This window comes from Fistularia commersonii, chromosome 8 (assembly GCF_037954325.1).
Source record: "Fistularia commersonii isolate RoL2024-O1a breed Wild chromosome 8, RoL_Fcom_v1.0, whole genome shotgun sequence".
In the NCBI taxonomy this organism is placed as follows: domain Eukaryota; kingdom Metazoa; phylum Chordata; class Actinopteri; order Syngnathiformes; family Fistulariidae; genus Fistularia; species Fistularia commersonii.
The window spans coordinates 14,094,387-14,116,825 of record NC_141291.1 but is presented as its reverse complement, the minus strand read 5'-3'; the positions used below and the strand labels follow the sequence as shown (position 1 = coordinate 14,116,825).

General features: G+C 42.6%; 4 protein-coding genes across 7 annotated transcripts; 1 reads left to right on the top strand and 3 right to left on the bottom strand.

Annotated features, from left to right (window-relative positions):
* Window positions 1–1,121: 1,121 nt before the first annotated feature.
* On the bottom strand, window positions 1,122–2,240 carry c1qtnf9 (C1q and TNF related 9). The gene is made up of 3 exons (XM_086151635.1): window positions 2,183–2,240; window positions 1,826–1,960; window positions 1,122–1,663 (listed from the first exon to the last, which is right to left on the bottom strand). Exons 1-3 carry the CDS (start codon window positions 2,238–2,240, stop codon window positions 1,209–1,211), a joined length of 648 nt encoding a protein of 215 aa, XP_086007761.1. The 3' UTR covers window positions 1,122–1,208.
* A 1,860-nt stretch (window positions 2,241–4,100) lies between these two features.
* Window positions 4,101–7,548, bottom strand: tagln3b (transgelin 3b). 2 transcript variants are annotated; one of them, XM_086151297.1, is made up of 5 exons: window positions 7,418–7,548; window positions 6,220–6,428; window positions 5,409–5,583; window positions 5,215–5,317; window positions 4,101–5,107 (listed from the first exon to the last, which is right to left on the bottom strand). In XM_086151297.1, the coding sequence occupies exons 2-5, from the start codon at window positions 6,397–6,399 to the stop codon at window positions 4,966–4,968; spliced, it is 600 nt and encodes a 199-aa protein (XP_086007423.1). In that variant the 5' UTR covers window positions 6,400–6,428; window positions 7,418–7,548; the 3' UTR covers window positions 4,101–4,965. The 2 variants fall into 2 exon arrangements, with proteins under 2 accessions (XP_086007423.1, XP_086007424.1); XM_086151298.1 differs by lacking the exon at window positions 7,418–7,548 and adding an exon at window positions 6,783–6,827.
* A 276-nt stretch (window positions 7,549–7,824) lies between these two features.
* Window positions 7,825–13,956, bottom strand: abhd10b (abhydrolase domain containing 10, depalmitoylase b). 2 transcript variants are annotated; one of them, XM_086151295.1, is made up of 5 exons: window positions 13,625–13,956; window positions 11,791–11,977; window positions 10,908–11,019; window positions 9,544–9,681; window positions 7,825–9,405 (listed from the first exon to the last, which is right to left on the bottom strand). In XM_086151295.1, exons 1-5 carry the CDS (start codon window positions 13,827–13,829, stop codon window positions 9,064–9,066), a joined length of 984 nt encoding a protein of 327 aa, XP_086007421.1. In that variant the 5' UTR covers window positions 13,830–13,956; the 3' UTR covers window positions 7,825–9,063. The 2 variants fall into 2 exon arrangements, with proteins under 2 accessions (XP_086007421.1, XP_086007422.1); XM_086151296.1 differs by lacking the exon at window positions 13,625–13,956 and adding an exon at window positions 12,387–12,536.
* ythdf3 (YTH N6-methyladenosine RNA binding protein F3) lies at window positions 12,942–21,927 on the top strand. 2 transcript variants are annotated; one of them, XM_086151294.1, is made up of 5 exons: window positions 12,942–13,677; window positions 14,173–14,197; window positions 14,465–14,544; window positions 14,866–16,524; window positions 18,440–21,927. In XM_086151294.1, the coding sequence occupies exons 1-5, from the start codon at window positions 13,654–13,656 to the stop codon at window positions 18,461–18,463; spliced, it is 1,812 nt and encodes a 603-aa protein (XP_086007420.1). In that variant the 5' UTR covers window positions 12,942–13,653; the 3' UTR covers window positions 18,464–21,927. The 2 variants fall into 2 exon arrangements, with proteins under 2 accessions (XP_086007420.1, XP_086007419.1); XM_086151293.1 differs by having other exon boundaries at window positions 12,949–13,677; window positions 20,852–21,927.
* Window positions 21,928–22,439: the final 512 nt, after the last annotated feature.

Genomic DNA, 22,439 nt, shown 5'->3' with positions numbered 1-22,439 from the left:
TTGCGAAGGCGGAGCTTCAAGAGGTTCCATGTGAGATTACTGGTTGACCGCAGCGTGACCGTTTTAATATCATCCAATCATATTTTGGTATATGTAAATTGCCCACAAAGCCACGCCCATGGTGCGGCACTATTCATTGAAGGAAAAATTGAACCCCCCCCCCAAAAAATAGTGTTGCACCTCACTTCCGTCAGTTTCTTAAACCATCAAACAAGGAAAAAGGACTGGACTTTCCAGTTAATGTTGCTTTGCATTCTTGTCAAGACGCCACTGTGCCGTGACGAAGCAAGCGCAACAATCAAACCACAAGAAATCACAGCAGCTTTTGTTTATTAACATTGTTTTTAACATTGTTTTGTTTTTGTTTTTTGTTTGTTTTTTTTAATTCTCCAGGCTGTCAGAAGTGGCTCTGGCGTGGTTTACATATAAATCAACCACATGATCTAATTTTATCAATACAGGACTGTTTCAGAAAATTAGAATATTATGATAAAGTTCTTTATCTTCTGTAATGCAATTAAAAAACAAAAATGACTTTTTCATGATATTCTAATATTTTGAGATGGGATTTCTGAGTTTTCTTAAGATGTACGCCATAATCAGCAATATTAAAATAATAAAAGGCTTGCAATATTTCAGTTGATTTGTAATGCATCGAGGATATATGACATTTTTGTTTTTGTAATTGCATTACAGAAGATAAAGAACTTTATCACAATATTCTAATTTTCTGAGACAGTCCTGTATATCGGTCATATTTATTTGCCAATTATGTGCTTGGAAAAAAAGTATTCACCGACCATTCTATGATAAATATCATGATATTTGACAGGGAAAATTATTAATCCCAGGCAAATCCTTAACATATTACCTACAACTACAAGGGGAAGTATGAACTATATATGAACATGTCAAATACAAGACCGCAAAAATATGCATGTTTATGCACATAGAAATATTCTGTACTTCTCATTCAAAACATCATATGAATCATTCTGCAGTTATGCTCAAATTTCACATGAATTTTATTGCATTGCAGTTTGTATGATTACATATAAGATTAAAGTGTGATAAAACATTGAGACTCAATAACCTAAAAAAATCGTTGTGAGATGGGCTGCTGTTTGAAAAGTCTATACATAATTCCTGAATACTAATGAATTAAAGTTAAGGATGGTTTGCTGATTTATGTCAGAATTATGGAGTGATCAGGCCCCAAAGATAATGAACCCGGAGAATACAGTGTCATCGTCTTCATCAGCGAAGAGCCCATTGAACAGCTCTCCTCCAGCCACTTGCAGCCACACCTTGTCTCCTTCCTGCAAGTGAAGCACAGCACCACCTGCTGCCTGATCCTCACTGCTCTGGTAGTTGTCCGTAGTGTGGATTATCTTTAAACCATTCTTCACAAGAGCAACCTTTACATTTCTGGAGAAGACTGTGATATGATAGGTGAAATAATAAGCGCCCGCTACTGAGCACGTAAATCTTCCAGTCTGTGGATCGTAATGGTTTTGTTCATTGTAAATAATCTTGTCAAACCGGATGGGTGCATTAGCCGCAGGGAGTTTAGACCGAGCAGTCAATCCTACAGAGAAAGCACTTTGAGGTATTACAAACGCATCTCCTTTCTCACCCGTATCTCCCTTATCTCCACGGAACCCTCTTTCTCCACGATAGCCAATATTACCTTTGTGGCCTGGAACACCAATTTCCCCCTTCGGTCCTGGCCTGCCAGGGGGTCCGATCGGGCCTTGAATTCCTCGATCTCCCCGAAGGCCAATTTCCCCTTTTGGACCTTCTGGTCCGAGAGCACCTAAATCACCTTTAGGTCCTTGAGGTCCAGGCAAACCAAGCTCTCCTTTATTTCCTTTTAGACCAGCGGGTCCTTGGACCCCTTGGGGCCCCAATTTTCCCGGAGGCCCCCGTTCCCCGTTATCCCCTCGTTTTCCTTTCAACCCTATTGGACCGGGCCCACCTAGAAATGATTAGCACAAAATAGCATTTCCTATATTGAAGTAACCATTTTTACATCCATTGTCTTAAATCCAAATTCTGCATAACAAACAAACAAATACGAATATTAGGAACTGAGATAATCTGACAAATGTTCAAATACAATTCAGATTTTACAGATTCTTGCGCTGTCATTTAAATGGTCTGTTTTGTTCTTAATACATACCAGGATCCCCCGGGGCTCCCTTATCTCCATCTTTGCCAGGTGGTCCATTCAGACCCATTTCACCTTTCCATGGGCAATCAACAATGTATTCTTGTTACAAATGAGGTTAATGAAACCCTCATCTAAAAAGATCAATTTAAAACTATTGTGTGCAAATGAATGTGAAGAGAGTCTTTTTTTTCATTTACCTCTGTCACCTTTATCACCTCTAAGTCCATCTCGACCATCTCGACCAGGTGTGCCATTGTGTCCAGGGTCTCCTGGGATTCCAGGATAACCACAAACACAGCCCTTACTTTGGGCCGCGTCCTGGGCCACACACCTGACGGCCAGCAAAAGGAGCAACAGCGTGACCCTAAAGGTTCTCTGAAACATTATTCTTGATGGACCAGTCTCAAAAAAGACTAATATCCCAAACACGTGACCCTCTTAGACTGTAAGGTGTTACATTAAGAGCATGCTACGCTTAAAAAAGATAAGCACACAAAAAAACAATTTACTCAAATGCATACAGGCTGAAATAGTCTCTTCAAAGGGTGTAATCAGACCCAGAGAGGCACAGCGGGCAAAAGATCGCAAAGACTCCAGCCTAAGAACTCATGACTGACAAAAACTTTGGACCTTTTGCGACCGCTGTCTTTCCAAGCGATCTGATTGGCTGGATGAGGCCTTAGCTTACTTATTGAGTCTACCCCCTACAAGTTACACATCACCTGTCATCCATCGGGTTGGACGATTAATAAGCTAAAAATAAATGTGTCTGTGAGGTTGACACATGCCAAAGGCCAAACAGTCCATTCCAATGTTGTGAAATTAAGCATGAAGCAATTATTTAATGACAGTTTTAATGCAATGATAAAATACTGCCCACTTCAATTCATAGTTTGGTACCACATTAGCTTCTATTTTTGTCACAGTATTAAAGTTTAATATTCAGGACTGCACAAGTGTGTGACTCGAAAATAACATGATAAGATATATTAAAAAGAAATATGAACTCTGGCTATGTTTTGCTGAAGACGACAGCATGGTAAACATTATATGGCAATAAAAGGGACTATCAAAACTGTCCCCAAATGTCAAAATAGTTATAAAAGTTTATTTAGGACCTTCAAGACTCCACAATTGTGTAAGAAGATAATAAGTTGATAAGATATGTTAAAAAGAAAATATGAACTTAGGTTATATTTGGCTAAAGACACAAGCATGGTAAACATATGGTAATAAAAGGGACCATCTAAACTGTCCCGAAATGTCTAGAAGGGTATTAAACTTAATCGCTTTAGACTTCTTATTTTGATTAATGCATGCTTTTCTATCTGCTGCTCTTGAAAATGTCACACGAAAAAAATGACCTCATAAAATGGATCGTTGACATAAAAGGTGACCTTTCAGCTCGGTAGTTCAACCCTAATACACCAGAATGCCTTAGACAAACATCATTTTAATCTCTCTCCCGGAATGCACCCCTCAGATTTTCATCTAGATGCTGTGACCATCTTTAGAATTCTTTCATAAGGCAGTAAAAGCTGCCAAAAACAGACACATTTTCATAAGCAACAATAAAACGTAGTTGAAGAGAACTCACTGTAACACTGTAAGTGTTGTTTGGATCACAAATAGAAGTATCATTATTTGAAAATGAAAAAACAGTGAGAGGAATACATCGTACATTGGGATCACTGGGGAAGGGCGAAAGCCCACGTGCGCCAAGAGCAGACTCTCCACTAATCACTATGCTGTCCTGCTGGCTTTCTATTAGATTACAAACAGCGAGAAGAGACAGGAGGGATGGGTGCAAGGGAGGAGCTGAAACGTAAAACCAAGATAAGAGGAGAAAAAACATGTATTCACAACACTAACACCCAGTAAACACTACTGCCTTCCCATCTATTTACCAAGCTTGGGTACACATGGACACAATACATGTTCATTTATTTATTATTGTTGTTTTTTTTCCAACAGCCTCCAGATATAAATATATCTAAAAAAATATAAACATGGCAATACATAAAAGTGCACATTCAAGCAATGTCTTCATCTGACACCAAAAATGGCAATGTCACAATGGCAACAGCTACTGCACAATAACCCATAGAATGGACACATTATGATAATAAATGTAATCAATAATAACAATAACAAAAGGGTATGGCTCAGAATTAATGAAACTTATTTATAATTTGAGGCCAATATATCAGGACCCAGTCTCTGTAGTCCCATAACCAGGCACAAAGTGAGGTTGATTTGGTTACAGAGGAAACTGCATCAGTCTTCAGACATGATGGCAGATACATCATTAGTCACTGAGTTCTATTCACTTTAAGGCTAAACAACAGTAACAGCCCGTCCTAAAACAAACAATGATATATGCAAATCAATATATGCATGAATACAGAAAAATAGCATACAACATGCTGTAACAGAGGCCTTGTGTATTTATACATGTGTGAAATACTGATGGCTTTTTGCATTCAGTTTTCAATCTTCAGTTGTGTATATGACAAAATTGACGCTGCACTTTGGGTTCCACATTAAGTTGTCATTTGGACATGGGAGGGAAGGGAAATTATGCTGCAAGGCCAAATGGAAGAGACCAGGAGGATGGGTGTTTGTTGGAGATATGCAGCTTTTTGTTAAGAGGTGGATGTGGGGAAGCAGCAATTCCAGGGAAATTGAGGTTAACATAGCAAGTGCTGCAAAAGCAAGGGAAGGGTGTGAACTATGTTTGTTAGTGTAAAATAAGGTTCTGGAAGCAGTGCTGGGGGTTTTCACTGAGTGGTCTACATGATCTGGCGGTGCATACCATAGCCTGTCATGCCTGACTGAGAAGCCCCACGGTTGCTGCCCATCTGCAAGCCGATCAAACTCTGGCCTTGACGCAGCTGCTCTTCAGTGAAATCTCGCCGATACCCCTGGGCTTTCCTTCACACATATGACAGTTGCAAGGAGAGTTAGAGGATAATGAAGAAACTGTGTGCATGCTATTTAAAAGAACAAAAGATACCAGATCTCAGCTTATTTTATGTTACCTGTGGAACCAGTCGCGGTCACCTCTATAATGGCCATCATCCTTCGTGACAGCCACACTTCCCAGAGCCATAAGGGTTCTTTGGACTGCGGCTAGGTCCTTTCCTTTAGCAAAAGAGCGGATAAAGTTTTACCATAAACTGACGATTCAAACCTCAGGAACATTTTCAATTCCTCTTTTAAAAGACCCCTTTACCTTCCCAAAGGTCTACTGTTTGAAATATGTCAGTTGTTGTAACCCCATAAGCCTCCGCTGCCTGCAGGAACTGAGAGATCTTCTCCATTTGTTTGAAGGCCATCTGAGTTTCAGGAATCTTCTTTATGGGCTCCTTCCCCCTTGGATAAAGGCTGTTGATGAGCCTACACAGAATCTGGGACACAGCAATAATATTTCGATTATATCACAGGATCAGGATCATGTCTGTTCATGATCCTTCACTGAGAAAGGTTGTGAAAAAACATTTGTTTTGATCTGTGAATTTATTGCGGTTATCGGTACAATTTTGAACCGTCGATTTATAGATAGCATGGTCATGTTGGATTGCATCCGTCTCGCGTGATGTTACAGCTGACACCAAAATTAGCTCATGTGATGGCTTTATCTCAACGCCTCCTTTTTTTCCAAGAAAAGAGGGCAGCTGGAATGTCATGTTAGACTGCCGTGCAGCAATGTGCGGGGTGCATTTAATGATTGGCCGGTAATGAGGTCTTACAGTAATAACATTTTACATTGGGAGGACAGGCATTGTTAAGTCAAGGCAGTAAAATCCAATATTTGCTTATTCAATGCAGATACTTCCGATGAATGCCTTTTTTTTCAATTAAAAAATTATAATTTTGGATCAATACTATTTAATAAAATTGTAAAAAATCACTTGCTTTATAGGCTCACTTGTGAATCGACTGTGTTATCTCCACGGGCTCTTTTAGGATGATAGTAAATCTGTTACATAACAGCATAAATAATTGAATGGAAACTTCTATTTTAAGGGAGAGCAGCCACTCACTGTTCCATCCATCAGCCATTTCTGGAAGTTCTGCTTGCCTGGCTGTGGCCTGTCAGTGTTTGTTCCGCACTGAGCCACTATCCAGTCCACCAGCCGCTGTTCCAAGTCTTGGTCATACTTCTGCTCAATCTTCTCCTGCACCTCTCGGCTCAGTCCATAACTGGGCCCCCTGTTCGCCATGGCAGCTCTTGAAACACTCTATGTGAACCCTGGAAAGAGAGAAAAGCAATCTGAAATTGAAGCTCAAGTTTCATTCCATTTAGTGCTCAACAGCATCTGCAGTCTGATTCAGATTTCTTATAAGTGGCTTTGGATAAATCTGCCAACTGATTGTAATGTAATGTAATGATTGAATGACATCCATTCTCACTTTTAAAAATGCTCACAGATATAAAAAAAATAAAATGAAATAAATAAAGAAATCAAATATGAAATAAAAAAATATATAACTGTAAAGTAAAATTAAAAAATAAATAAACGCATAAAATAAAATAAAATACCCTTCAGTGGCAATAACACCAGCATCAAAACGGGCATGATAAAAACAGTTATTCCAGCATCACCTGCACCACCTCTCTGCACAGCTCCGTCCACCCAACGTCTCTGGCGACTGTAAGGGTGTGGTCTCTGGCAGCTGTCCCGAATAGGGACGAGCCCTCCTATTGCTATGGTAACGAGCAAGCCAGTTTCCGGCATGCTGAGCGCAGCGGCAGAATGACGGTTCAAGACTGAGCCAGTGGCAGCCATAATGAAGCAAATTAAATGATGCAATTTAAAAAAAAAAAAAAAAGTGAAGTGTGGTGAGGGGGGAGTCCCCTGAGTACAAAACCCGCATTCATGCCCTGGACACTTGTTCTATATATAACCTGCAACTGGATATAATTCAATTAGTTTGCACAAGTCTGCCTCGCGCGTGTAAAATGATGTAAAATGCGTAAACGTCTCCTATCGAACGCAATTGTGGAAGTTATTTTAGATTAATAGTAACAGTAATAACGTAAAAAGAAAAAAAAGTTCCGTCATCTAATAATGTGACAGCATAAGCATAACAACGCGTGCATCCTGCAGATCGTGACGTGGGAGCCCAAAGTCAAACCGTGCGAGGACCGCATCCATTTGGCACCACGGGCACGGGACTGCTTGGATGGGATGCTCCCCTGTCCAACCCCGGAGCGTGTCGGTGCTTGGAGAGACTTACCGAAGATGGGAGGTCGGTCGGATTCGTCCGCGTCCCCGTGTTATTTCGCAGAGAGCTGAGGATGCTGACCTGCCGAAGAATCCATGAAGCGCAGGACAGGCGGGTTGGGATGAGCCCACTGTGTCCGGGAGGGGCGAGACGCTCGTTTTATACGCCTGTTCCTCCAGGAGGGGTCAGGGTGAGACTCCCAGAGCAACAATCCGATGTGACAATGCTGCCGGACTGTGGTCAGTGAAGTGCGCATTCGACGTTGGGCATCGTCAGAATAAACCACGGCGCCTGGATCCGACTGATTTAGATATTGCAATATTTTCCAATTTTGACACTTCAAACCATGTTGTTCCGGGAACTCTCAAGTGTTCGTCCACCCACCATGTCATAAATCATTCAGATGTCAGGCTCTTTCATCTGTGGCGGCCATTTATTTTGTTTCATATTCATTAGGAGTTGACTGTGGGGGAATTCGGTCCAACAATTTGGACACGGTGCTGCTTCATTTTTACGAAACTACCAGGGAAAAAAAAACAAAAAAGGCATGTACATATAGGTCTGCTGCGTGCACAAAACATCATGCTGCAATAACATAATGCAGAACACCACCGGATGCATCAGTCTTTGTGTGCACCCCTGATTGATGATCTGTTGCTGAGGTTAGGACTCAAAGATGACTGACTTCATATTTAAAGGTCACAGCTACAGTTAAGTGGGTCTGAAAGCAAATAGTTGGTTTCACGCCACTGAGCATAGTCCAGCTAGTGCCCAATTGCACGTTACTAATAAACAGGCCAGAGGCACCATTCAGCAGACTTCACTGTGAAAGGAGAGGATGGGGGTCACATCGCCTTCCTCTTGGGAAAAAAAATAATGAAATCCTTGCAGCTGACGAAGCCCGAACTTACAGCAGACATGCCCAATCGTGATTTGATTATACTCTTATGGCAGACTGTACAAAGATTGTTGGACTTCTTGCTGTTGAGTCTTGTGTAGATTCACTGAAACCTCTCATTTTGTTGTTCTGTCGTTTAATTCAGTTTACTTCAGTTTGGTAGTCACTGTGGAATAATTTGGGACCAGACTTTGACAATTTGAAGATGAATTATCTTTCTTTTGATACAAGTACAACTTCAAAGATTTTGATAAGCAGCACAGAACTTGTGACCACTTTTTAATTGCTGTTTACTGATTTTTTTTTAATGCACTGTTTGGTGTTGGTACTTGTGTGTGGTATCATTTCAATAACTGAGACCTGCACTTTAATGTGCAGACTTTTATTGGCCGAAATGGGTGTAAAGTGGTTTAAAAAGGCACAGGAAACTATACATCTTACTAAAGAAGGAGGGATAGGAGCGTGAACAGCAGCACAGGCAGACCTGGTATCAACTGAACAAAATTTGACAGAATATGTGGAACACGCACAAATGCAACCTGAAGATTGAAGGGACCAACTAGCAGGAGAGTTCCCTTACACAATAACAGCTTGTTGAACTGACAGACAGGATATGAGGAGAGTAACAAAAGATGGAGGTCACATTTGGCAGATAAAGATGCCATTGTTTGGTAATTTCCTCGAGGGTCGCCGTTCCAATAAACACAGTCCTTCTTTCCTCAACTCAGCAACCTCTCAAATGCACATCGCCCTCCCTTGCTCAGACCATGGTGGTCAACTTGTCTATGAGATCATCAATGGTGTAGACCATGAGCTTGATGTCATCTTTCTCAGACATGCGGTGCTGGCCGTGTCGCCGCAGGATGACATCGACATCAGGACTGAGGACACGCTCTGCCACCTGCATTGAGATGTGCCAGGGGACATCGTCATCCTTGAGCCCATGAATGAGACGAATAGGACAGGTAATCGGGATGGGACTCTGGAGCACACAGTGATTTTCAGCCTCTCGCAGAAAGTCCATGCTAAACTTGTAAACACCCTCCTCTGAGTGCTTGGTTGGCACTGTCCACTCCCCGGTCTCCTCATACTCCTTTCTTGTCTGCAAATATAAAAACAGTCAAATCTGAATCAGAAGGGGGTCTGGAAAGTACGGTAACTAAATAAATATAAAAGTTTAGGAATAAGATACTGAGAAACCATATACAATACAACATTTACAAGGATTTGATGGTCTCACCTCCAAAGGAAGAGCATTGAAGGACGTGACAAGGTGGTCAGCTGCAGTGGAAATGCCCACCAGAGCAGCAATCTTTTCTGGTCGTGCAATGGCTGCCAGCAGCATGAGCCAACCCCCTATGCTTGAACCCACCAGTATCTACGAATAAGTTAATGTACCGTCAACGGGTTGTAAATTTCAAAACCACCCAGAAGAGCAATATGCAGAAAAATCTAATGGGAGGCATTCAATCACACAAAGCACTACTCAGCCATGCACTGCACTCAACAGTGGCAAGTTGCCACAGATATGGTTACACTGCCATCTTGTGGAAAAATTATTGAAAAGGTGTTCATTCCTTCAAATAATGGATTTCCTTTTGGTACTTGGCCAATTTACTTTTTATATGCCGTCAAAGAGATTTCAAAAGCATAGTCTGGATAAAAGAGAGACTGATTTAATTTACACCATATGTATGTCTAATGATTACAGTGACAATAGTAGTGACATAGATGCCTGAGAGTACAGTCTCACATTAGAAAAGTACATCGATTCACATTTAGAAATCATGTACAGGACATTAAAAGGGGTAAACACAGTAACTGTTATTGGATTTAAAAAGTTCAAAGAGTGAGCAAAGATGCAGCTGTGCAATAAATGGATCCCATTTTTGTACAACATTACTACTTCACTGTCTGGTAATGTCCTGCTTGCAATATTTACAAGCTAACGTGCATTTAGTAGATTTAACCATGTAAAAGAAACCCATCAATTAGATTATTTCTTCTTCTGTTGCCCAAATGCCTCCCAGAAAGCCAAGACTATTTAAATTCACACCACTGCTAATTCTTGCTAGCTATCACTGACTAAAGTAATTCATAAACAGGCTGATGAGGTATATGAAGTTTTTGGATTCCTTTTCTTAATCATTGCACAGGAACGTAACTGAATAAAGACAACAACAATTATAACAACAATAATAATAATGATAATAATAATAATGATAATCATAATACATATGGCCACGAAAATGGAGCATACCAGAAAAATGATCTTGTTCATGGATCAAGCTGGATAGGGGTCCTGGTCTATGTGCCTCACATTTGCTGTGTTGTTGGACACATAAGCCATTTGACATAGAACTATAACAAAACCAAAATCTTACTGCGATTTCGCAGCAGAGGAAGTACTATCAAGAAACTTCTGGGGCTCTTTTTTTGCAGCTCTTTAACGCTCTCTAACATTATGTTGTATCTTTAAATGTGTTCTCCATATTTGCACACTTTCCCATCCAGTTTGCTGTCATCCATTCCAACTTTTGCAAAGGAAATTAAAAAATGTTCCAATCCCTGACAATTCTAAAACATGAATAAAGGTATATTTACCTGTGGCCCGTCTGCTAGTTCATCCAGGACATAAAGGACATCTTTTTTCCATGTACCGATAGTTCCTTCTGCTAACAGTCCCTCAGAGGCCCCATGTCCTGTGTAGTCAAATCTGTGGAAGTGTGCCATGGTTATATATGGCTACAGCAAAGCAAAGCAATATGGGAGAGGAGAAACTGAGTTTTTTTACCCTCCCTAAACACCATGACTAAAAGCAATTGACTACATAACCCCCTAAATGTGGAATTATTGCTTGTCTTCTCGCCCAGGGCCCTTATGAACAGATGTTTCACAGGACTATTTAAATTTTGATTTTTTTTTTAAACTATTGTTTTTCATACTTACTCACACAAAAAAATTTCTTTCTCCAAATAAGCAACATCTAAAATCAAATGTATTGTTGCCAGAGAATTCAATTCTCTGATTAAATTTGAGGACAGTAATTGAAAATGTCATTTATTGACGTCTCCATTAGCCTGGGTAAAATTGTGAAAGTGTTATGGGTGAATGGACATATATGTCATACTAGGGTTAACTTTTGTAAGCCTTGTCACACTCAGTAAGTCACGTTTTGGGGTTGCAAAACTTTTATCTTACAAATTTTACAGGTGTTTCAGGGTTTAAATTTACAATAAAAGCTAAGACTGGAAGTGCAGGACCATTATGTTCGGGGAATCTTCAGCAAGATGGGGAGAGGGTGACATGTTGTAAAGCATCAGAACATTGTCACTTCATCAAACATTCAAGTTCTTCTAGACCGTTTCTACATTTTGCAACCTCAGTGAAAAATGGCTCTTCTCCTAGTTGAGTGATAAGACTCCCACAAAGTCACCCTTCTCCAGATCCAGTCTGCTCTGCACACCGTTGGGTCTTGACAGCTTACCTGAGGTACGAGTGCCCTAGTGACTTGCAAAACTCCTCCAGTGCCTCTGCCTTCTGTCCGTTCATATTGGATCCATACCCTGGGAGGAAGACCACCCCGGGGCTCTTCCCCTTCACTCTCCTGTAGGCCAGCTTTGGGAGATCTGGACGTGAAGCATACTGAACTGTGGACTTGTGTCTTCTGTCTCCTGTCAAGACACGACAAGGAATAGTATAGTATCTATACAGGAAAACAAGTGACAGAAATAACTGTCAATGGTGACACCAGTGCATTAATTGCCAAAAAAAAATAGATTTCTTGGATTCAAAGGTATCGGACACATGGCTAACACCATTAGCACGGCCAACACATACAGATACAGATGCATACAGATGCACACATATTTTGGCACATTTCTTATCATTACAAGGCTGAAATAGTATGAAAGACAATGGGGATGGCGCAAAACAGGACCAGGTGCTAACAGCGCACCGTTCACAATCCCCAAACGTTGAAGTTGACGCAATCCGTCAGCGCCACACCCCCTATCGTGGATTAAAAATGCCGTTTTAGGTGACCCACGGACCAGGAAAGAGATGACGGGGAGTCAAACAAACCTTCTAATTGCCTCGTAGACGAAGCGGCGAGCACCCCATTGCTTAAAATATGTGAAAGTCCCCTCCGGCAAGACCTCAGTGCGACGGCTGCCATACTGCTTCCCAAACCACTGAGGGGAAGTATCGCGAGAATACGCGGCAGTACCGTGCTGACAACTAATGGTTGAAGATCATCCCTCCGCAAATTCTCCTTAGAGAAAAGGGCAGTATTTGCACAACCTAGACATATTCTTATAATATATATTTATGTTTACAGAGGTTTTACCTTACAAGAATCTGATAAACCCAACTTAGTTATTTATGTAGCAGAGAGGGAAACATCAAAAGTACAAACACTCTTCAAAAAAACAGTTTGTTCCCTCTCACATGTTTTACCACTGCTGCCTTAGGTCTTAATAAGAAAAAATCACTGTCGCGAATGTGCTTTGCGGCAACAATTCCCCATACAAGCAAACATTTGTGACAGCACACTAATACAGAATATACATGTTTAATAACAAATAGGCTAGCTAAGACTTACACATAAGTGGCATTATTTAAACTTACAATACTGAATCTTTACTATTGGCATCTGACTTTTAAATGTTATTTGAGTGGAAAACAAACAAGTTAAAAAAAAACAGTGGTCCCAGAGATTATCGTGTTGTTGTCTTTTTTCCCAAGAAGGTTGGTTGAGGTAAATAAAACAGGCAGACACACGACGACGTGATTAGACCGCAAATCTCGTTTGGATCGAGAGCACACCGCTAAGATCGCCGTGTTTTTTTTCTTTTTTGGTGGTGGTGGGGTCTGAAAGAGATGCGGCTAGGGGATGTCGTGTGTTTGTGACCGTCATGTGAAGTGTCAGTTCGTAACATGACTCAGAGCGTCACAGGCGGAAGGTCACGGAGAAGCGGAACGGAACGGAAGCGGGAGTCAAAGCCGAGCCGCCATTGTGGAAGATGGCAATGAATATTCCAGTAAAACACTAGTCGGTAAACCGATCGACTGGCGATCCGCCGCCGGATACTGGACACGGTTAATCTACGCCACCTCCGGACATTTAGTCGTCGTTTGACGTCGTCGTCGTCGTAAGGTCTGAGGACAAAAAAAACCCCGCTGCCTCTACGCTAACAGAGGGATTGGACAGTCCGGGAGACGAACCAGGAGAGCACCGGAGAACCGAGAGAGGCAGCGGGGGGAGGTGGTGGTGGTGGTGGTGGAGGAGGAGGAGGGGGGGAAGCCGCCGACAGTCTCACCGACAGTGCTCACTCTCGGTTCCCGGAGGATGTCTGCGACCACGGTCGACCAGGTTGGTGAGCTGACAAACCGAGCCGTGCGGGTTTGCGGGGGGTGTCGGTGGAGGGTGGAGGGGGAATGAAACTTTGCCGTCAACAGTTTGATCGGGCTGGGATGGCAGATCAAAACGGATCCACAAAAAAGTCTCCAATCACAAGATAGCATGTTAACGTTAGCCGGGAACGCAGGCCCGCACAGAGAGCGCTGGCTGGAGCCGGTCACCCGATGCGGCAGCGTTTACCGGACGCCGGAGCGTTTTTAACATCCGGTCAGCGAGACGAAGCAACCTGTAAAATGTTAACATCCGGGCTGCTGCTGCTAACAGCCGACGGCCATGTATCCAGCTGCCTCTGTGTGTGTGTGTGTGTGTGTGTGTGTGTGTGTGTGTGTGTGTGTGTGTGTGTGTGTGTGTGTGTGTGTGTGTGTGTGTGTGTGTGTGTGTGTGTGTTTCTTGTTTTGCTGTCGTGATCTGACAGTCTCCCCCTTTTTCTCCCATCAACTACTTCAGAGACCTAAAGGACAAGGAAATAAAGGTAAGGCTACTTGTTTACATCAGTGTTTTTTGATCCACATACACGGTTGGCAGTTCCCTCGAGCTGCTGCTAAACTGCAGAATATTTAACCGAGTGATAACATGTCAGTTGTTTTAACATCGTTTATCTATCATTGTAGCCATGTGCACCAAAAAAACCCAAGGGGATTGTCAATAGTGTAAATACTTGACACCTCAAGCTTGTTTTTTTTAAGAGTCAGATCTGCCACATGATCATTCACTATTCTCTTTCTCCCCCCATACTTAGTGCAAAACGGATCAATGCATCAAAAGGATGGTGTGAATGATGATGACTTTGAGCCTTATTTAAGCAGCCAGACAAATCAGGTAATAAATTCCATACACCATGTTGGGGGTTGACATTTGGATACACCGGACGCTACTATTTGGCCGGTACCAAGTTCATAAGCTCACACTCCGGGGAAATTAGTTGCATATTAGAGATGGATGACTATTATCATTCTTTCAGATTTCATCTGTTCCACAACAACTCCACAAAATCCCATTATTCACTTTTGGTGTCACGAAAAGTACATTTATGCTCTTTTGTGGGCATTAACTCTGTACCGTGCATTTCACTTTTGTTTCAACTTTTCTCATGTCTTATTCAACTTTTCTTTTTTTTTTTTTTTTCTCTATGTTGCACAGAGTAACAGCTATCCACCCATGTCTGATCCCTACATGCCCAGTTACTATGCTCCATCCATTGGTTTTCCTTACTCTCTGGGAGAGGCTGCTTGGTCCACCGCAGGAGACCCTCCTATGCCCTACCTAACTACCTATGGACAGATGAGCAATGGCGAACCGCACTTCATCCCCGATGGCGTGTTCAGCCAGCCGGGCGCCTTGGGGAACACTCCGCCCTTCCTTGGCCAGCATGGCTTCAACTTCTTCCCTGGCAATGCAGACTTTTCCACCTGGGGTACCAGTGTCTCCCAGGGTCAGTCCACACAGAGCTCAGTGTACAGTAACAGCTACGGCTATGCCCCCAGCTCACTGGGACGGGCTATCACGGATGGACAGGCAGGCTTTGGAAGTGACTCCCAGCTCAGTAAGATCCCGGTGCTGAATAGCATCGAGCAGGGTATGGCTGGCTTAAAACTGGGTACGGACATGGTGGCGCCTGTCACCAAAACTGTGGGCTCACCGCTAGGAGGCACTGCAGGTATGAGCAGTATGGCAGCCAATAACCTCCCTCCGTCTGTTAGCTCATCGGCAGCTAAACCTGCTTCTTGGGCAGCAATTGCCAAGAAGCCAGCCAAGCCACAACCAAAGGCCAAGCCCAAAGTCAACATGGGAATGGGTGGGGGGCCTGCGATTCCTCCACCTCCCATAAAGCACAACATGAACATTGGTACCTGGGATGATAAGGGCTCCCTGAACAAGCCCCCTCTAGCTCAGACTATGATGCCCTCACAGCCTCTGGTACAGCAACCTCTCCTAGCTCAGCCCCAGGCCTTACTGCAGAACCCTTTGCCCCCTCAGCCTCAACACCAGCCCCAGCACCAACACCAGCCCTTCCACCTCCAGTCTCTGCAGTCCCCCCAACACCATCAGCCCCTCGCCCCCGGCCCCCCGCACCTTCACCTCCCATCTCAACCCGGCCCCCCGCAGCCCATTCATCAGCAGCAGCCCCCGCATCCCGGCCCACCACCCAGCCGGTGGGTGGCCCCCAGGAACCGGGGCGAGGGCTTTAGTCTAGGTGTGGGAGTCCCACTGAGTGCCTCCCCATGCTCCGGAGAAGTGCATCCCGTGCTGGAGAAACTCCGTGCCCTCAATAATTATAACCCCAAAGAGTTTGACTGGAACTTGAAAAATGGACGCGTTTTCATTATCAAGAGCTATTCAGAAGATGATATCCACAGGTCAATCAAGTACTCTATCTGGTGCAGTACAGAACATGGCAACAAGCGCTTGGACGGTGCCTACCGCTCACTGGGCAGCAAGGGGCCCTTGTACCTGCTGTTCAGTGTCAACGGCAGCGGGCACTTCTGCGGCGTGGCCGAGATGCGCTCGTCGGTGGACTACAATGCCTATGCAGGTGTCTGGTCTCAGGACAAGTGGAAGGGCAAGTTTGAGGTGAAGTGGGTTTTCATCAAAGACGTGCCCAACAACCAGCTGCGACACATCCGGCTGGAAAACAATGACAACAAGCCAGTGACCAACTCCAGGGACACTCAGGAAGTGCCCCTGGAGAAAGCCAAACAAGTGCTTAAAATTATTGCCACTTACAAGCATACCACCTCAATCTTTGATGACTTTGCACATTATGAGAAACGTCAGGAAGAGGAAGAGGCTTTGAGGAAGGTGAGACAAACACACACACAGAGCCTGATCTTATTTAAATCACCTGTTTTTATGCATTAGATGCCCCCCTTTAGCAACCATTCGATTCGAAGCACGGTTAACTTGAACTGAGTCACTGCCTCAGACCGTAGACAGCTGATCTGTTTCCACCTGCTCCGGCACAGAGGCTGTAATATCCTGTTCTTGAATGAGCTGTCTGGTGTAAATGGTAGTCTGAGAGGCCTGACAGCAGATTGACATGTCATCATTAGTCATAATCGGCATCAGGAAACCCTGATTCATCAACAGCAGCCTTGCACCGTCGACATCGTGATGATCTGCTGATGTGCTGTTAGATGCGTTGAGGTTTCCTGAAATAGCCTGCATTCCTGGCATTCCATCTTTCAGACAAAAGCAGATGTAGGCTCTGATCTCCCTTTGAACACCAGGCTTCTCTGCTCTCCCCAGGCTCCTCACGCTATATTAGTCCTAAACAACGTTAGCCCTCGGTCCGCCGAACGGCTGTGATGGACTTCGGAGTTGAGTGGTTTCTCTCAGGTGTTTGAAAGTGTAGATTTCTAAAACCCACAGTGAAGATATTCTTTTCTTTAGTTTGCCCTAGTGTAGTCTCAAAAGATGTGCGCCGAGTAAGTCAGAAGAGGCTAATATGTGCTGCAGTGGTTCTAACAGAGGTGCAGGAAAAATGCTATTCTAAGTTGTGGCATCTCTATGGGATGCTACTGCTGTGAGGAAAAAAATGCAGCCAGGGAAGACATAATGCCAGCTATGTGCTGCATCCATTCTCCCATTAACCAGTACGCTAACTTAATTGTGTTAAGAAAACTGCCTTCATGACCCTCTCTCTTATTTTCCTGAACCACCGGTGGAGCTCCATTGATGCTGTATTGAATCCTGGCTGCTGACCTTGTTAATATGCGCTGGGCTACTTTCTCATAAATATTTCAAGTCAATGTTTTCAGGCTTCTGAAAACAACCTGTCAGTAGAAAGCCTGTTTCATCCTGCATCGTGCCAGCATTGCGCTGTGCTGCTTTTGTAGCCTTGACCTCTTACATGACAGGACTGGCACAGCTGAGGCCTCGCCCTCTTGCGTCTGACAAGGTTAATTGTTGTCTATTGTTCATCCCGTCCTCCCTGAACTTTTGAGAGTTGTCAACCCGGCATAACTACCTGAACTTCTACCTGAACTCACAAAAGGTTTTTTTTTTCAACATTACTATTGTCCCGAAAATGTTGGTGCTACATTTATTAATTTGGCTGTCTATGTATAAAAATGAGCATTTGTTTTTGTCGGTCTCAGTATAAGAGGAAATTTCATAGTCTTTATGTTTTTGAGGGATTCCAGTTAGCTGTATTACCTGAATAAAGATGGAGGATATTTCAAGGACTTGGTTACTTAAAAATCAAACTTAATTATCGGCTCAGGCGAGTAGGAGCGCTTACCTCAGTCAAGTCGCCCTCCTGTACCTACCGAATTTTGTTGCGTCTGTCCCTTTACCTTTAGTTCCTTCAGTCCAGGCCGAGCTCACCTGTGGGCGGGTGGAGAAGGGGACTGACTTCTCCGTGGTTTTCTTGGCACAATATGAGATGGATGTGGTATCATGCTGGTCATGTGCGTTCCTCGGAATAGAAATAAAAAACAAACAAACAACAAAATAAAAAACAAACAAAAAAAAAACAATCAAAGAATTATTAAAAAAAATAAAAACTTCAACTGTTTTACAAATGCACGCAGTTTAACTGGAAGTGCACCTGCTATTGTTTTCATAAACAGCTGACAGAAGCCTCTGCAGTGGATCCGTGATTCATACATGATCACAAGTGATACATTTGATGTTGTCTTATTCTAATTCTCGATGAAAATGGTGACGCCATTCTCATTCCTACACTAAGACCCTGATATTCTACATCCTACAGTTTGGTCTGTCGCTGTGTTGGTGAGCAAGACGCCGCTATTTCGGAGGATTAAAACCGTTAAAGCCATGTGCTTTGCCGTTTTTTGCGATTTTTGGCAAAGCGTTTACCAGCAAACCACGCCGATTACTACGGGGCCGCAACAGCCTACCCTCACTGTGTTGCCAGCGTGCAGATGTTTGCGGCTGTGAAGCAACGCCGACGGCAACAGCGTAGGTTATTACTGAAATGCCAATGTATGGTGACAAAACAGGCAGTAATTAAGTGCTTAAGCCTCGCAGACTGTGAGGTTCACTCACGGCGAGCCGCAGCAGCGGAGACGGTCGAGTGCCAAACAACCAAATATCGGTTTTAGCTGCTTTTCGTGGATAGACAGAGAGATTAGAGCTTTGACGGACAGGTTCGCTACAGAACAGTTTTCCTCGAAGAAGTCTGATGAAAGCGGGAGGTGCCACCATGTTGACTGAGGCCTCCTATTTGTTCAGGAAAATTCCTAATCAAGTCATCAACAAGCTAAATAACCCAGTCAAAAAAAAGAATGAATGAGCGGTCTCATTGTAAGTCCTAAAAAAAGACTCTCGAGGTCAATGTGCTTTTTCTTTTTTTGTAGGATTTTACTTCACACACTTGATAATATTTGATAGTTGAGATGTAAAGTTATGTATGTTTTACTGCATGTGCATTTTGCGGCTGAAGGATGAGCTCAGTTTAGCGGCTGCAATTTTGTTGCTTTTGAGTCCAAACACAGATAAGCGATTTGCGAAACACATGCCTTCAGTATCAAACAATTTTTCTTTCCACATTTCACAAATTATCCTGATAAGAATTCATGCCAGTGTTGTGCACACTTGTAGACCCAAGGTGAGCTCTCTGATGCTCCTCCGGACACATTTGGCCCCTCATTGTTTTCTTTCTCAATGTTTATCATGTTTCTAATTTACAATATATGCAAATAAAAAAATGAGCTATTGCTAGAATGCAGCGTTTAAAACCAGTATACTGGTTATCATTGTAAATAGAGTTATGACTATTAAATTGAGCTGTGATCAAATTTACTTTTCAAGTGTTCATGTACGGAAGCCGGTGTGCTGTATAATTATTTACAAAGTACCATGACAAATAGAACAGTATCAGACAAACAAGCTAAGACTAATGCGAAAAAAAGTTAAATCTTGAATTCCAACAGTACCAGGTTGATTGATTTAGTTGACTTACTAACTGTGTTAGGTTTTAAGGGATCCATCAAGTTGGTGAAAAGAGCACTGACTGATTGATACTTTGTGTACGTCTCATGTCATGCATGTACGGCACCCAGGCCTTGTGGGTTTCCAAGATGGGCGATTAATGAGGCAGTGGGCAACACGTTTGATCGCAGCTCACATAGCCCTCGTGACTTAAACAGCTCAGACCCAAATAGAATATTCTGCCTCGTTTCCAAGGCCCCGTCAAATCGGCCGCACGAAAGGGGCCCTTCCGAAAACACCACTCAGATTTCTCAGCGGTCCGGATTGAAAGAAAAATATGCATTAACGGGAGATTTTATGGGAAAGCACATTTTTCTAATGTCCTCAAAAGGAATAAAAAAAATTCTATCTCTCTGATCTTACATAACAAACAAAACAAAAGCCCCGTCCTTCTCCAGAGTACGAACATCTACCTGATGACTGTCTTAAACATAGACCATGTCGGAATGTACTGCATTCATTAATTTACAGTATGGTGAAGGTATTCAGTCACAGTGGTGATTGAGTACCTTCAGGTCTTGAGGCTAAAATGAGCTGTTGCAATATTTTATACTCTCAGTTTAGCCAGATTGCAAGAGAATCTGCACAATAATGTGTAATAGTGCATGTTTTCCATGCAGTAGAATTATTTGGAAATTGTGAGCACCAGTAATCATGGAAGACGCGTGCCAGAATTTGCAGTGACTAAAATAACATGCGTTTTGTTGCTACACCCCCATGAAAGCATCAATATTGCTCTCTCGACTGAAAGAGGAAAGGTTGTGGTAACATCATTGGCTGTCACCTATGTGATGTTTTCATCTGTCGCCAAGTTATTAGCCACATCTGTGTCAGTTTAACTAAATGGCTGCACTTGCATTAAAATCCCCCATGTAAGCAGAGGGACAGGAGTTCACTTGTGTAAATCTCACTTTGGATATTACATGTATTGGTATCTATGAACTGTGAGCAAATGCCTTCTAAGCTGATTATTTCACTTTGATTTCCGCTTGAAGGTCATAATAGTTAAACCTTTAAACTTACCACACGGATGAGCTGCAGGTTTTGAAGCTGCTTTCAGTGTCTGTGTCTTTTCCCTCTCGCTCCCGTTCTGACACCTTTTAAGTGACTAAGTGATTTTTTTTTTTTTTTTTAAGTGATCTCTATGTATTGTTTTTTTTTCTCTTACCAGGAGCGCAATAGAAATAAACAGTAACCTTCAAGCAAGCTCTCTGCTAGAACTGCAACACTAATGATGTAGGACCTTAAAAAAAAAACAAAAAAACAAAACAAAACAAAAAAATATTGCCTAACCACAAGGAGGAAAGGCGGTCACAATGTTTCTGCTGAGGACGACAATGTATGTGAACACTTGAACATGACAGTAGACGGACTCATCTGTATCAACCCCTGTGTTCTTGTTTCACGGGAAAAAGAAATCACATTGAAAACTGTCTTGAAAGCACTTTCAGTCCTCCTAAACAGCCTCTACCAATACAATTAACTCTCTAACTCTGTTCTTCTTTAATTATGTTTTGTGGGCAACTAACTGATTAACCAGAGTAGTCGAGAGAAATAATCGGGCTTTTTTGTCTTTTTTTTTAAGGCCTCAAATGTCTGGGGATATTGGCAAGCATAACTGGGGGCATGAAGAAAATTAAAGATGACATGTGTAATGTACTTGAATCTGTATTCAACCGTCTGTTCCTCCTCAGACAGAGGCTGTAGATGATTGACAGGTGGTATAAATGAATTGGTATACAGCCACCGTCATGCCAATCATAGTATGTATCCTCCCCCAACCTTTTCCCTTCTTTTCTGCATCTGTTTCTGTGTACCAGAAGATTATGATTATGCAGTGGGCGGCTGGGGAGTGCCAGCAAGTGCACATCATCCTGTTTTTTTTGTTCTCTCTCCCCCTCTCTCTCTTTCTCTGTCTCTCTCTCTCTCGCTCGTGTGATTCTATCATTCTGAAGTGCATTTGTCTGAGGAGAAACCTGCTCTGGTAGAACCTGCAGTGGCCTGGATGGGGCCTCTGCAGGTGACTGTTTTTGCCCTGGTGTTGATGTACGCAATGTACCTCAGGCAGAAATCACACTGTCTGACCTCAACAGCTCAAGCACTTTTGGAAGATTCCCAACCCCCAAACCTCCACATCAGCTGCTCGGCTTCCCAGGGATCCCCCAAAACAACAGGGCATCAACTGCTAGGCAGTTTTCTCCTCTAGGTAACTCACTAGCTAAATAAAAATTACCCATGTTCAGCGCATCACTTGTTTCTGTGTGTTTTTTTTTTTTTTTTAATTTTACTCATTTGAAAAAGCATCTTCTCAAATCTTTGAGGATCTCAACATGTAAGCATATTAATGATCCATTGCAGTCACTTTAAAATAGTATGTATGTTTAAAGATCAGCATCCCAGCACATTAAGACAGTACAGTTTATAACACTGAACATAATGATACACGAGTAGGATACACCTCTGATTAGATGTGACAGACATCTACAAGGTCAGGTTTGAACCTTGAATATCAAGGGACACAAGAACCCAAGCACGGATGATGGGATGTAGCTCGGTTTAAAGAAATGCAGACTTGTGACTGATCATTTTACTCATTACCTAATCATATTTTGATCACTGATTACTCACTAATATTTAAGCAATTCAGCCCTAAATTGTTAAGAATGTTCTTCCTGATACTAAAGTGATTTCTCACTTATTTTAATCATAATATTTACACTTAAGGTAATTTCTACCTTATTTTCAGATGAATTACTCCT

Coding starts and splice junctions, on each gene's coding strand:
- c1qtnf9 (XM_086151635.1), bottom strand. CDS start 2,240: ATGGGTCTGAATGGACCACCTGGCAAAGATGGAGATAAGGGAGCCCCG. Junction 1,961..2,182: donor GGGAGCCCCGGGGGATCCTG/GTATGTATTAAG, acceptor CCGGTCCAATAG/GGTTGAAAGGAAAACGAGGG. Junction 1,664..1,825: donor TGGACCTCAAGGACCTAAAG/GTGATTTAGGTG, acceptor GTGGAGAAAGAG/GGTTCCGTGGAGATAAGGGA.
- ythdf3 (XM_086151294.1), top strand. CDS start 13,654: ATGTCTGCGACCACGGTCGACCAG. Junction 13,678..14,172: donor CTGCGACCACGGTCGACCAG/GTTGGTGAGCTG, acceptor CAACTACTTCAG/AGACCTAAAGGACAAGGAAA. Junction 14,545..14,865: donor TAAGCAGCCAGACAAATCAG/GTAATAAATTCC, acceptor TATGTTGCACAG/AGTAACAGCTATCCACCCAT.
- tagln3b (XM_086151297.1), bottom strand. CDS start 6,399: ATGGCGAACAGGGGGCCCAGTTATGGACTGAGCCGAGAGGTGCAGGAG. Junction 5,584..6,219: donor AATGGCTGATGGATGGAACA/GTGAGTGGCTGC, acceptor GCTGTGTCCCAG/ATTCTGTGTAGGCTCATCAA. Junction 5,318..5,408: donor AACAGTAGACCTTTGGGAAG/GTAAAGGGGTCT, acceptor CTTTTGCTAAAG/GAAAGGACCTAGCCGCAGTC.
- abhd10b (XM_086151295.1), bottom strand. CDS start 13,829: ATGCTATCTTGTGATTGGAGACTTTTTTGTGGATCCGTTTTGATCTGC. Junction 11,978..13,624: donor ACCGAGAGTGAGCACTGTCG/GTGAGACTGTCG, acceptor GTGTCTTGACAG/GAGACAGAAGACACAAGTCC. Junction 9,682..10,907: donor AACTAGCAGACGGGCCACAG/GTAAATATACCT, acceptor ACTTATTCGTAG/ATACTGGTGGGTTCAAGCAT.